This window comes from Equus caballus, chromosome 28 (genome assembly GCF_041296265.1).
Source record: "Equus caballus isolate H_3958 breed thoroughbred chromosome 28, TB-T2T, whole genome shotgun sequence".
In the NCBI taxonomy this organism is placed as follows: domain Eukaryota; kingdom Metazoa; phylum Chordata; class Mammalia; order Perissodactyla; family Equidae; genus Equus; species Equus caballus.
Window position 1 is genome coordinate 43108859 of NC_091711.1, and position 14835 is coordinate 43123693.

The following is a 14835-nucleotide window of genomic DNA, read 5'->3' on the forward strand; positions in this document are numbered from 1 at the left end:
GCGGTCTTTTTTTCATTTCTACTCCACTTAGGGGTCTCCTTAATTCCATCCATATTTTTTATTGGCTTAGAACCATGTAGCTTATCTTTTATCATCTGTATTTTTATGTTATATTGGCCTTCCAGTTATACTTGAGTTTCATTTAGGAATTCTAAAATGATAGCACTAGAAATAGAATTTGATGAGGAGAAAATTTTGAGATTTTAATAAAATTAATAAAGAATAACCAAAACAAACTTATTTTGTGGTAATCAAGTTGTTTAGGAACTTTTACTGAATTGATAGAGGCAATGGATTATTTGGGATTGATCATCTGACTTGATGTTTGAAAGTTTATTATATGCTTGTGAATTTTTTGCCAACTCAGATATTCTTCTAAACTTCCATTTATTCCTTCCCCATCTGGTTCCTTCAAGTACTATACAACTGAATGTGAGGTGTCCAAATGATAAAATTAGTGCCTGGAAATCACATTTGTCACTCTTTAGGAACACTAGTGCCAAGCATTTTGTAGGCAATTGCTAGAGAGTAAAAGATATTGAATTGAGCAGAATCGTTATGCATTTCTGTCCCCTTCACTTCAAGTTTTTTTTTTTTTTAAAGATTTTTTTTTTTAAAGATTGGCACCTCAGCTAACAATTGTTGCCGTTCTTTTTCTTTTCTCCCCAAATCCCCCCAGTACATAGTTGTATATTTTAGTTGTGGGTCCTTCTAGTTGTGGCATGTGGGACGTGGCCTCAGCCTGGCCTGACAAGCAGTGCCATGTCTGCGCCCAGGATCTGAACTGGCAAAAGCATGGGCCACCGAAGCAGAGCGCGCAAACGTAACCGCTCGGCCACAGGGCTGGCCCCCATTTCAAGTTTTTGATCTTTGAAGATTTTGTGGTGATGAATAGGTTTTATTTTACTAAACATGATAAATTGAGGAGAGTAGAAGGATCTGAAGGCTGTTGCTACTTGATACTATGACAAAGGTCAGGTTTCCTTACTTTGTGCTTTATGCAAATAGCACAGTATTAGTTTTTGCTCTACATTAGAGTGACACGGACCAGAGAGTATTTTTATGGAGTCATTTCTTACATTCTGATCCGGAAAATCCTGTGTGTACCATAAAGAGACAATTTCATTTCAGTCAGTATTTTATATTTGAGCACATCCCACCCCTAATTTTTAAATTTTACTTAATGTGTTCACTGTATAAAAATGAGAAAATACCAATCAAGAAGTAGTATAAAGTACTGTACATTTCTATGATGAGAATGAAAAGCTGACATAATATAATAGTGGTAGGATTTTCTCTTCCTAGCGTTCAAGCCATATTTCCTACTCCCGATCCTGCTGCTTTAAAAGACAGACGGATGGAAAACCTAGTGGCATATGCCCGGAAAGTGGAAGGGGACATGTATGAATCTGCAAATAATCGAGTGAGCATCTATTTTTTCTATATAAAGTCAGAAATGGGCTTGTTCTAGTTGTTTAGTTTACTCCTCTTTGTAACATCAACAAGTAATACTATACTTTAGGGGATACCCTTTAGCTCTCCTGTCTTATTCTCACTGTGCACAGTCGAGATAACAAAGCAGTTTTCTTAAAGTGTATGTCATCAAGAATCTTACACTTTTTCCTCTTAATAACACAGTGCACTCATGTGGCACTTTATCTGGGTTGTCCTTCTGTCAACTTAAAAAGTGGTTGAGCTGTAACCAGCTCTGTGCTATTTTCACTGGAATATGGTGAATCAGCTGCTTAGTGTTTTCAGCTTAAGTAGTAGTCTAGTTTCTTTACATCAGTTGAACTTTCCTCTCTAAATTGGCATCTCTTCAAAATGTGGCATATTCTTTCCATGTGCTTAAATTGCCCACACATATTTTGTAAACCTACTCTGAGAAGTCATGCTTTTTATTGAATAGGTTCATAAGATAGCTGCTTTTCAGGAGATCATTACAAACATGAGCTTATATTTGGAATGATCTAAGAAAGTAGATTAGATTTTTTCCCCCATTTAGTAAAAGAAGCTAATATCTATTTATAGTTCATTTTTTCTGTTACCTGATGCTAGCCCTCTCTTTTCCTCATCTTTATTTTATTTCCAAAATTCAAAAAGGCGGAATATTACCATCTGCTAGCTGAGAAGATTTACAAGATCCAGAAAGAATTAGAAGAAAAACGAAGGACTAGACTACAGAAACAGAATATGCTACCGAACGCTGCAGGCATGGTGCCAGTTTCTATGAATCCAGGGCCTAACATGGGGCAGCCACAACCAGGAATGACTTCTAGTAAGTGCTTTTTGTTATTATTTTAGGGAGAAATTGGTAATAAAATGGTTTCTAATCAGAGTCGTTAATTTGTACTGGCTTGTGTAATTCTAGAGCTTTTGAATGACCCTTTTTTGCCTTTGCAAAAAAATAATTCATCCTTTAGTAAAAAAACAGTAGCTGAACACTATATTTAAGATTTCTGGGCATGGTACTAAGCATATCTTGATAATCTGGCTTCATTTTTAGACCCAAGATATTCTTCTCTCATAGTGACACCTAGATAATAATAGTCCACAGATTTTCACTGACTTGCATATGGTAGGCAGCCAATAGATGTAGGCTGAGCAGGTTCAAAGCCCCACCGGTTTTCATACATTCTAAACACACGATATCATGTTACTTACATTGTCACACTTACTTATTGACACGCTATGTTTGAAGGGTAAGAACTATTTATTTTTTTTAGAAGCATCATTTAAAATTCATCAGTTTCAGTGTTCTGATTACAGCAGCCTTCTCGACCTGATACTGATTTAATAGCCAGATAACCAACATTATTACGCATTCCCTTATTCATTCATTGACTCATTACTAGGTTCCAAGCAGTGAAATACAGAGCTAGGTACAGAATAGTGAGTAAGAATACAGGCTATTTAAATGACGTGAGAAAGGCTATGATAGGGAAAAATCTATATTTCTTGAGTCAAGGAAGGTTGACTGCCTATAGGTAGTGCCCACTGAGCCAGCAGGTACCAACTCTTACGCCATTAGTGGATTATAGGCGGGCTGAGAAATTCATCCCCCTCAGGCCTTGAAGTTGCTAAGAGAGTAGATCTTAAAAGTTCTCATCACAAGAAAAAAAATTTTCTAAGTCTGTATACTGATGGATGTCAACTAATGTCAATTATATCTCAGTTGAAAAAAAGACAAACACAATGGGAAAAGTGGACAACACAGTTTTCACACTCACCTAATGTGATGTATTAAGTTCATTGTGAATTTATCTAATTCTTATATTTGCATAGAAAATGATTATATGAGTAAGAGGAAGGATTATGGAAGACTTGAACTTTCATTTTTGTATTTCTGTAAAGTTGTCTTTTTGGCAAAGAGCATGCATTTATTATATAATCAAAGGGTGGCTATGGTAGGTCTGTGTATTGGCCTGGAAAGATGTTCATAATAAGTGAATATAAATAACATGTATGTGCAGTCTGAAAAAGATCAACCTAGTTCTTAATGGGGTTGAATAAGAAGCTGACAACTCGATTTTTCACAAATAGGAAAACTTTAAGAGAAAGTTGATGACAGGCAAGTATGTGTTTTATAGTCTCATTTTTTCTGGAATGTGGCATATGCCCAGAAAGAAGTGGGAATAAATAAATACTAATCTGTTAACATTAATTTCTTGTGGGAGTGGTAGGATTCCTGAATACTTAGATTGTATGTTACAAAGTTTTTGATTGTGTATCTGTGTGTGTCTTTTGCATTGAGAGTATGTATTTAAATGTGAATGGTAGACATTTTAATTAATGGTTTTATATGGGTATATATATATTCTTTATCTCTAAATATTTGTCTTAAAATTTATCATCAAGGGGGCTGGCCCCATGGCATAGTAGTTAAGTCCACTGCACTCTGCTTTGACTGCCTGGGTTAGGGGGTTTGGATCTTGGGCGCAGACCTACACCACTCACGCATCAAGCCATGCTGTGATGGTGACCCACATACAAAGTAGAGAAAGATTGGCCACAGATGTTAGCTCGGGGCTAATCTTCCTCAAGCAAAAAAAGGGGAAGGCTAGCAGCAGATGTTAGCTTAGAGTGAATCTTCCTCACCAAAAAAAAAAAAAAAGAATCACCAAAATGTTCCTTCAAGTGTTCACCAGATGTTCCTTATGATCATGAAAAATTAAGAGCTGCCTAATGTGCCAACAGTAGATTTTTATGGTGCATTTAGACCATGCAGTCAGTACAAACCATCAGGTATTTCATAGTTGTAAGCAAAAGTGCTTGGGCCAGATGTGGGCAGTAGGATTACATTTTTATTTTTTCATTTGATTAGTCTCACATATTTAAAAATCAGAAGATTTTGCATTACAATCTGGATTTCTGGCTTCCTTTAAAAATGGAAGGATCTAGCAGGTTGGCCCTCTTTCCCGGAGGGGTACCACTCTCTAGAGCTAGATTAGTGGTTACATATTTAGAAGGGTTGTGCTTTCTCCACTTCACCATAGTCCTCCCTATCCCTATTGTTTCAGGGGCCTCGTCTTTTTCACTCACTGATAATCAACTGCCTGGCCCCTGCTGCCATTTACCTTGTAATGCCTATCTATATTATTGACAGGAAAAAACTTCTTCATAGATTAGGAGAAAACCTTATTTTGTATAAAGTGTATGTGCAAGATTAGAACTATTAGCAGAGGTCTATCTCTTTTTGTTTATGTTCTCGAATCTTTGTATAGTGAACATAGGGTACACTTGTTATTTTGTAAATCTTGCACGGTTGTAGATAAATAAATGTTCAGCATTCTCTCCAGTTTTCAATTTGACTATATTATAATTTTGTTAGGAGCGATATTAGTAGTAAATCCTTATGGACTTAGTAACTTGAATTACAGTGAACCACATAGTTGGGCAGTCATTTTTGTTGCTGTTTAGTATAGCAAACTTTATAGTAAATGAGCAAAAATGGCAGGAAAATTTGAGAGTTGTCTGAAGTGGTGGGCTTCTCTTCAGAGCACAGTCTGCCACAAGTATGCCTAAGGCTTGAGCATACAGCACTTTGGGTGAGGGGGTGTCCAAGATAGAGCTGGGTCACTACATGCATCTTGTCCCCTGGGTGCTGAAGAAATATTTGTTCTGTGCACCGTGATGTGAAAAGGTTGGGAAGCACTGTGCTAGAGGGTATGCAGATAACCCAAGAAAACATTTAGAACTTATATATTGATATTTTAGTCTCATTTTTAATTATTTCTATCTTTGTATTTGTTTTAAGAGGTACATGAACTGTAGTGTAGTATAATATGTATATTGTTGAAAGTCATTCACAGTGGGCTTGTGTGCACAAAACACATATTATTGGTGTACACAATCAAATTTGGTCACTGGACAAAGCTCTTGTCTGTTGAGGTATTCTGCTTACCAAAGAATTGGGCTTACTTAAACAGTAGCATATTAAATGCTATAGTAGTTTGTTTTTTTGTTTTTTTTTTTAAACTGAAAGCATTCTGGTTCATAAAGGAATGTACTGAAACAAACCATTTGGAGGCATTTTCTCATATTCAAGAACTAACGTTTTTTAAGGTTTCTGTCTAGTTCATGGCTTTATTCTTTTGAGATTCAGACTGAATTCTTCAAGATATTACTGAAGATATTTTGTGGGGCTTTTTTCTTTGTTTTTAAGAGAAAGGCAGCTGGCTGAAAGATTCTTTTTTAATCATCTCTATTCTACTCTAGATGGCCCTCTACCTGATCCGTCTATGATCCGTGGCAGTGTGCCAAACCAGATGATGCCTCGGATAACTCCACAACCTGGTAAGTTATGAAAGAAATCCGTGTCCTTAACGATGGCCTTTTTTTAACAAAGTCCCTGATGTACCACAAGATTATACTTGCCACCTTGGTTCCTGCCTCAGGCCAGCAGCGAGTATCATAATTACCTGCTTGAGAAATCAGGAAACCTTTTGGAGTTGAAGCCCAGGGAGGAAGGCAGGTTGAAGAGCAGTTGGCTGACAGGCTAAGGGGCAAAAGACATTAAATGATCAAGCATCCATTTAAAAAACAATTGGCCAAGATGGAATTTATTCCAGATTGTAAAATTTGGTTCAGAGACCATATGTTAATTAACAATGCCATTCTGTGGTTACTATCAATGAAACAGATTCATTCACGGTTGAAAGCAGGTTCCTTTATTTATCCTTATAAAATGATACATAATCAGAAATAAGAACTCTGTCTTTTATTCTCTAGTTCCATGAAGGTGTTCAGATCTAATGTTTTACGCTTATTCACAGGTTTGAATCAATTTGGCCAGATGAGTATGCCCCAGCCCCCTATTGGACCCCGGCAAACCTCTCCTCTTCAGCACCATGGACAGTTAGCTCAACCTGGAACTCTGAACCCAGTAAGTTTAACCTCTTTGGGTAATCTTTTTGGCCTTTACTGACATTTTAAAAATCCTTTTTCATTGTTTCTACTTTGTAAACAAAAATTCTCACACTTGCTTAAACTGCTAACTGTAAGTGATAAATCCTTAACCTTGATTCTTTCTGTAATTCTGTTGTATTTGACCCTTAATATGGACGGGATTAAATGATTATATGTGTTTGAGAGGTGACACTAAATATTTTCTAAAAGTGGATTGAAGAAAACTAAACCATATACCACAATTAGGCAGTGAATACTAAAATCCTTAATTTTCACTTATCTCTTTTACCTGTAAATTGTTTTTAGAAATTTATCCTACAGAAATTATCAGTGAGATACTAAAGGATATAATTTGAAGAAAATTCGTATTAAGGGTGTTATATTATGTACTCTATTTTGAATAAAGGCCATGTCCTGAATGTACGTTCTGGGATTCATTATGATTAAATTCTGTTACATATGTAAATTGAAATGCTCTGTAAGCAATAATTCCAGAAAGCTGTTGACAGCTTTAAATGAGAAAAAAAGGTTTCTAAAGTATATTATTATAGGACCCAATATAGTTATGAATTCTTGTTTATAATCTATATAAAATAAACACTAAAAGAAAGATGCTTCCAAGTACTGTTCAGTCGTACTACTAGAACACTTAGAAGAGCAACCAGTCACCTTTCCCTGGACTGTCAGTGTTGAGTAGCCTGCACACTTTGACATAGTCACCTCTCTTCCATAATGCCTATCTTCCCCCAACACAAAACCTACCCAGGCAGGAAACTATTTTGCAAGGGTGACGGAGGAGCAGTTGCCTGGGTTTTGAGATGAGAAGACGGACTCATCATCTCACTGCTCCTTATGCAACTTGTAAATCTGTCATCCACTGTTCCATGTTGGCCCCAATCCTCACCCTGTCTTTCACAGTTAGCTTGTTCTTCCAGTCCTTGAGCCTTTTTGAAGTTGTCTAGCCTAATGTCTTGGCAGCAGTCTGTCTTGTTTAATGAGGAGTCTTAGTCTTCATTTTTATCTATAAGACAGATAGATACTTTTCTTATGTTAGGAAGTTTCTGGCCTTTGGTACACCATAATTCCTTCCTTTATTAAAGGCCTGGCTTTGTTTTGGGCTATTTTAAAAGTGAAATTTAGCAATCTTACTATATTTGTGGACCATGAATGCTACCAGGTTCAGCCACAACTTGTAAGATTTTACTTGTTTGTACCCATTATGGGGTCTTGCAGTCTGTGCTATTACAGTACTAGTGACATGAGCAAAGAAAGACCTCATGAAATTATGGTTCACTTTCCTCACTTAACAAACAGTATGCAAAGAAACAGTAACCTGTGTACCTTGCCAAGGTTCTGGGTGCATTTGTGTATCAAGAGAATATGTTTGTCTTGTAATTTCTTAGAGGAGGCTTAGTTCTCCATTACCATGGCGTGAGAGTCAGCTGTTGCACCACTTTCTTCCTTTCCTCCCCTGCCCTCCCCACAGCAGAGCCAGAGCAGTTGGTGATTCCAGCTGCAGTAGAATCACTGTAATGAAGCAATTTGGTGCTCTGTGTTCTTTCTGTGCAGCCTATGGGCTACGGACCTCGCATGCAGCAGCCTTCCAGCCAGAGCCAATTCCTTCCCCAGCCTCAGTTCTCAACACAGGGAATGAATGTAGCAAATATGCCTTTGGCTCCATCTGGCGGTCAAGCACCAGTGTCTCAAGTATGTCTCACAAATAGACTTTTTTACTTGTTTTCATGATTCTTGAAATGTCTCTATGTAGGTTTTATAGGAAAGGGTAGCAGCAAATAGTGAAAATAGATGATTTTTAAGTTCTTAATAAGAACAATTATGGACATAAACGGTATTCTGAACATGAAGAGATTACTCTGTGACATAGCAATGGTGTTGTTACAAACTAGGAAATAGAGTTAAATTGATAGTTTTAATCATTTTTTTTTTTAGTAGTGAATACTTTTTTAAATGAAATCTTAGAGCTGTAATGCAAAAGGAAGAACTCTGGCTGAAGAGAACATGGGAATGCCACAAAACGTTCTCCTCTCCTGTCCGTGTCCCTGCAGTGGCTGAGGCCATTCTGCTACATTTTTTGAAATCTACTTAATTACGTACTATTTTGGTTGAATTATCCAAAGCTATCCCCCCAATAACAGGATTTTTGACACATTTTGAAATGGAGACATTCATTGCCAATTTCTGCTTAATCAGTTTGTGTCCTTAAATGCGTGTATCCTCCCTATGTAAATATTTCTTTAATTCTGTTCTGAATTGCCATCTTGTTATGTTTTTCATTTTAACAGGCACAAATGTCCAGTTCTTCCTGCCCTGTGAACTCTCCTATAATGCCTCCAGGGTCTCAAGGGAGCCACATTCACTGTCCCCCTCTCCCTCAACCAGCTCTGCATCAGAATTCACCTTCTCCCGTACCCAGTCGAACCCCCACCCCTCACCACACTCCCCCAAGCATAGGGGCTCAGCAGCCACCAGCAACAGCAATTCCTGCCCCTGTTCCTACACCTCCAGCCATGCCACTTGGGCCTCAGTCCCAGGCTCTACATCCGCCTCCAAGGCAGACACCTACACCGCCACCGACGCAACTTCCTCCCCAAGTGCAGCCTTCACTTCCTGCTGCTTCTTCAGCTGACCAGCCGCAGCAGCAGCCTCTCTCACAGCAGAGTACAGCAGCCTCTGTTCCCACCCCAACGGCGCCACTGCTGCCTCCGCAGCCTGCAACTCCAGTAAGCAGAGACCTGGGTTTAGGCAGTCATGTTAGTGTTACTTCTGTGCAGTTTCTATGCTATAGTGTCATCTCTTATTGTCTTATTGTAGTCTCCCTGGTTAGACTAGAATCGCTTTTAGTTAGGAACTTTCTTTTCCTTTCTGTTTTCCCTTCCTGTTGTGGTACCTAGCATAGAAGGAGCTCAAAGATTTTGTTTAGATCTGATATTGAATCTTTTGCAAACAGTCTAAGCTGTAGTATTCAAGAGCAAATGAACAAAATCATGGATTTATGAGTGTTTTCACTCTTAGCCAACGTTAGAAAACCATGATCTAAGATGAGAAAGGTATGGGCAACAGCTACTTCATAAAACACTTCATCAGCACCTGTTTCATCCTGGCCTCTGATAGGCAAGGAAGGGCCAAGTACAGAAAGGAAACTCGTGATTTTATTCTGTGTAGGATAGTTCTTGAAAATGCTGTCTTCTGATTATGAGGTTTCTCACTAGACAACGTAGGAAGAAGAGAGATTCCTAGTTATCCAAAAGAATGTGAGGGCCTCAAAATACCCACTCAGTATGAGAGTTCATTATATTCTTTCTCCTTTTCTGTACATTTGAAACTTTTCCTAATGAGAAGTTAAAAGCAAAGCAAGATAGCCAGTCATGCTTATTTTCTTTCCATTTCTCTGTAAATGTGAGCTCCTCTTAGGCCGTCATCTCTGAAACTCCCACCCCTCACACACTGCCTCAGAGTGATAGTTACTGAAGAAAGAGGTGCTGGCTCTTCTTGGTACAACCAGCCAGCCAGTGTTTGCCAGTCCTCAATCTCCTGTCTTAAGTAGAATTTACTTCCGGGAGGTGAAACAGGCAGAGTGAGTGGAAGTATCATAAATGGATCTAATGATGCCAGCCTAGAAATAGCTGGTTAATCATGTCATTCTGTGGTGTAGCTTAAATTCTGGTTGTATAATTGGCAAACTTTTTGTATTTTCCCTTCTTTCTGCCCAGCTTTCCCAGCCAGCTGTAAGCATCGAAGGGCAGGTATCAAACCCTCCATCTACTAGTAGCACAGAAGTGAATTCTCAGACCATTCCTGAGAAGCAGCCTTCACAGGAAGTGAAAATGGAGGCTAAGATGGAAGTGGATCAACCAGAACCAGCAGATACTCAACCAGAGGATATTCCAGAGGTGAGAGTAGGGTAATTATTCCTGTCATTTGGTGAGGGCCTCAGTCTAGGAACCCAGTTAAAAATGTTAAGGAAAGTATTCTGATAATTAGGTCTTATTTCATTGATTTCCATGTGAGAAAGGGTCTTGAGATACATGGACAGGAGAGGGTAAGGTACATAAAATAATGATCTTACTGCTTCCCACTTGCATGTCTTTGGAATGCTAAAAATTCCTACCTTGCCTTTTAGACTAAAGCAGAAGACTGTAAAGTGGAACCTACAGAAACAGAAGAGAGAGGCACTGAATTAAAAACTGAAACAAAAGAGGAGGAAGCCCAGCCAAGTACTTCAGCTACCCAGTCATCTCCAGCCCCAGGACAGTCGAAGAAGAAGAGTAAGTCCTTTGGCTCTGGATTGCTGGAGGTGGGGGGAGAGTGAAAGATCTTGAGTAGAATGGGATAGAGCTTCTTGGGCCTGAGAGGTTGACTTTCATGTGATTTCATTAAGCTTGGAGCCCTTGGCCTGGTCTCTTCATTATTACTATTATTTGAAAAGAATTTTTCTTTCCTTTAGGTATATTTGCTTCCTGCAGTCACACCCATCATTTCCCTAGGGTTGGGTGGTTAACAGTCTCTCAAAATATCTTTTTCAGAGAAGAATAATTGTTAAATAACATCCTTGACCAAAATGCAGGAAATAATAGCTATAATATTAGTAACATTTATTGTTAACCTACTGTACACCTGGCACCTGTGCCACACACCTTTAGTGTCTCATCTAATAACTTCACAGCAACTGTGAGATCGTTGATCCCTGTTTTATAGGAGAGAAAACTAAGGCTCAGCAAGGTTAAGTAACTTGCCCCAGCTTACTCAGCTGGTATGTGAAGCCAGGCAGGCCGATTCAGAGTCTCTGCTCTGAACCACCCTGCTGAATATTAATGAGTCAAGCCAAGCAAGCAGCACTGCTTAGCACACAGAGTTAAACAGTGCCCACAGAAATTAGCTTACTAACTTGTTTAGGACTAGAACTTATTGTGGCTCTAGTGGCCCCTTCACAGATAGGTATTACTCAAGAGGGAGTCTGCTGGCTCCTGGAGGTGATGTGTATCAAAGTGTTCCATTAGTACAATGTACTTTACAATGTTGGAGGTAAAAAATTTAATTTCCTTTAAAAATCAAGTTTGTGTATGTTGAAGTGTTATTTTAATGTAGGCTGCAGCAAACCCAATCTTACTATTAGGAATCTCTTTAAAACAGCTAATCTCACAAATTTGCTCAAATTCTGTTTATTTTGAGCATAACCAAATATGAGAGACAAAGAAACCTCTCCCATCTGTTTGATTTTTTTTTTTTTCATGACAACCCCCACCATTAGGTGAAAAATATCTAATGTACTAACAAATACACCCCCCTCAAGATAAAATTAATTTGTGAAGAGCCAGCCCTGATGGCCTAGTGGTTAAAGTTCGGTGCACTCTGCTTCACCAGCCTGGGTTCAGTTCCCGGGCCCGGAATCACAGCACTCGTCTGTTAGTAACCGTACTGTTCTGGCAGCTCACATAAATGAACTAGAAGGACTTAACAGCTGGAATTTTTACAATTATGTACTGGGGCTCTGGGGAGGGGTAAAAAAGGGAGATTGGCAACAGATGGTAGCTCAGAGCAAATCTTTTTTTTTTTTTTTTTTTTAAGATTTTATTTTTTCCTTTTTCTCCCCAAAGCCCCCTGGTACATAGCTGTATATTCTTCGTTGTGGGTCCCCCTAGTTGTGGCATGTGGGACGCTGCCTCAGCGTGGCTTGATGAGTAGTGCCATGTCCGCGCCCAGGATTCGAACCAACGAAACACTGGGCCGCCTGCAGCGGAGCACGCGAACCCAACCGCTCGGCCACAGGGCCAGCCCCTCAGAGCAAATCTTTTAAAAATAAATAAATAAAAGGCATAAAAATTAATTTGTGAATAGAAGAAGGAATAAGGCCTCTCCTCAGAGTGTGTTTTAAAGCTCGAAACTGGACCCTTAATGACTGCCTTCTTGAATGATAGCATAAATTAATTCTATTTGGGAGACATCAGCAAATCTTTCCTGACTTTCAGGACACACACTGAGAACACATTTGAATGTAATTTGATTGAGAACATTGTTCTAGTAATAATGATTTAGTTCTCTCTTTCTTTAGATTTAAACATAACGTTTACTATTAAAACAGTAAGTTTACCATTAAAATAGTGAAAAAATGGGGGCCGGCCCCATGGCTGAGTGGTAAGTTCACCCGCTCCACTTCAGCGGCCCAGGGTTTCACCGGTTTGGATCCTGGGAGCAGACATGGCATCACTCATCAAGCCATGCTGAGGTGGCGTCCCACATGCCACAACTAGAAGGACCCACAACTAAAATATACAACTATGTACTGGGGGGATTCGGGGAGAAAAAAGCAGAAGAAAAAAAAAAAAAAAAAAAAAGATTGGCAACGGTTGTTAGCTCAGCTCTTAAAAAACAAAGTAAAGGGGCTGGCCCCGTGGCCAAGTGGTTAAGTTCGCGTGCTCCGCTGCAGGCGGCCCAGTGCTTCGTTGGTTCGAATCCTGGGCGCGGACATGGCACTGCTCATCAGACCACGCTGAGGCAGCGTCCCACATGCCGCAGCTAGAAGAACCCACAACGAAGAATACACAACTATGTGCCGGGGGGGCTTTGGGGAGAAAAAGGAAAAAATAAAATCTTTAAAAAAAAAAAAAAAAAAAAACAAAGTAAAAACCCCTAAGCTTGGAAACCTCAAGTGTTTAATGAGGGGCCCTTCCCTGCAGTGATTCCGATCTCTTTAGCCATGAGGCAATACCAGGTCTAATTTCTGACTGTCAAATACTGATACCACACACGAGGACTTCTTTCTTTTCTTGCTTGACAGCATTTCGCTTCTATCGCCAGCATCTTTTGAAATGTTATTTTGACAAATGTCTTCATAAGTTTTTGGAAGGCTTAGGATTCTGTTTCTACTTGGTCGAGACTATCATAACTGAATTTGTGGCTGAAAAATTAGCTGAGCCATGAAGGATGTTTAAAGATGACCAGAGGGGCCAGCCTGGTGACACAGCGGTTAAGTTTGCAGTTCCACTTCGGCGGCCCAGGGTTCGCCGGTTCAGCTCCTGGGTGCAGACATGGCACCACTTGGCAAGCCATGCTGTGGTAGGCGTCCCACATATAAAGAGAGGAAGATAGGCACAGATGTGAGCTCAGGGCCAGTCTTCCTCAGCAAAAAGAGGAGGATTGGCAGCAGATGTTAGCTCAGGGCTAATCTTCCTCAAAAAAAAAAAACAAAAAGGTGACTAGATATGGTGTTTTCAAGGTGCTACCTGAAGCAGACCAGGAATTAGAAACAGGAAGTGCACCCTTAGTGATACTGCCATGGGGACAATGTAGGCAATTTTATGTTTGTGATTCTTGAGATAGTTTTCTGGCTTTGACTTTAACATTTTTTTTTTCTTGTTTTGCGTAATTGATAACTAATTTCAAATGTACTCTTCTTAAGTTTTCAAACCAGAAGAGTTACGACAGGCACTGATGCCAACATTGGAGGCACTTTACCGACAGGATCCAGAATCCCTTCCCTTTCGTCAACCTGTGGACCCTCAGCTTCTGGGAATCCCTGTAAGTATAGTACTTCAAATTTTTTTTTTCATTTGTTAACAGCTTTATTCAGATATAATTCACATGTTGTACAAGTCACCCATTTAAAATGTCCAATTCACTGGTTTTTGTGTATTCATAAAATTGTGCAACCATCACCATAGTCGGTTTTGGATCATTTTCATCACCCAAGAAAAGAAATCCCATATCCATAAGTAGACAACTCCCCGTTTCTTCCCACAGTCCCCCAACCCCCAGCCAACCACCAGGCTCCTTTTTGTCTCTATAGATTTGTCTGTTTTGAATGTTTGATTAAATGGAATCATACAGTGTATGGTTCTTTGTGACTGGTTTCTTTCACTTAGCCTGATGTTTTCAAGGTTCATCCATATTGTAGCACAAATCAGTACTTCATTTCTTTTTATCGCCCAGCAATATTCCATTATATGGATATACCATGTTTTCTTTACTCATTCATTAGTTGATAGCCATTTGGGTTGTTTGCGCTTTTTGGTTGTTGAAGATAGCACTGCTATGAATATTTACATATAGGTTTGTGTAGGGGTGTATGTTTTTATTTCTCTTGGGTATATATCTAGGAGTGGGGTTGCTGGTCATATGGTTTATCATTTTTATCTCTTGAGTAACAGTAGTTCATGATAGAAGAGATGGACTCAAATAAGCTTCATCTGCTTATAAGGTTGCCCTTATACACCAGGCTACTGGCAGGTTTCATTTGAGGATTTTAAGTGGTTATTGGATAAAGCAATGGAGTACTTTGAGGGGCAAAAATCCGTTAGGAACTTTTCCCCCCTATATTTTTCTGTGGCCTTAGATGGATCATTGATAGTCCCTAGGCTTAGTTGCTTTATCTGTAGGCTCCTAGTACTAAAACATTAAGGGTCTTTAACT

General features: G+C 39.3%; 1 protein-coding gene across 1 annotated transcript in view; it reads left to right on the forward strand.

Annotated features, from left to right (window-relative positions):
• The window catches only part of EP300 (E1A binding protein p300), a 75010-nt gene that overhangs the window by 40485 nt on the left and 19690 nt on the right, over window positions 1–14835 (forward strand). The window contains exons 9-17 of the mRNA XM_001502341.7: window positions 1306–1423; window positions 2104–2278; window positions 5719–5796; window positions 6276–6385; window positions 7978–8115; window positions 8712–9149; window positions 10140–10319; window positions 10550–10694; window positions 13826–13944. Of these exons, the coding sequence (XP_001502391.1) occupies window positions 1306–1423; window positions 2104–2278; window positions 5719–5796; window positions 6276–6385; window positions 7978–8115; window positions 8712–9149; window positions 10140–10319; window positions 10550–10694; window positions 13826–13944 (1501 nt within the window). The remainder of the gene's footprint in view (window positions 1–1305; window positions 1424–2103; window positions 2279–5718; window positions 5797–6275; window positions 6386–7977; window positions 8116–8711; window positions 9150–10139; window positions 10320–10549; window positions 10695–13825; window positions 13945–14835) is intronic.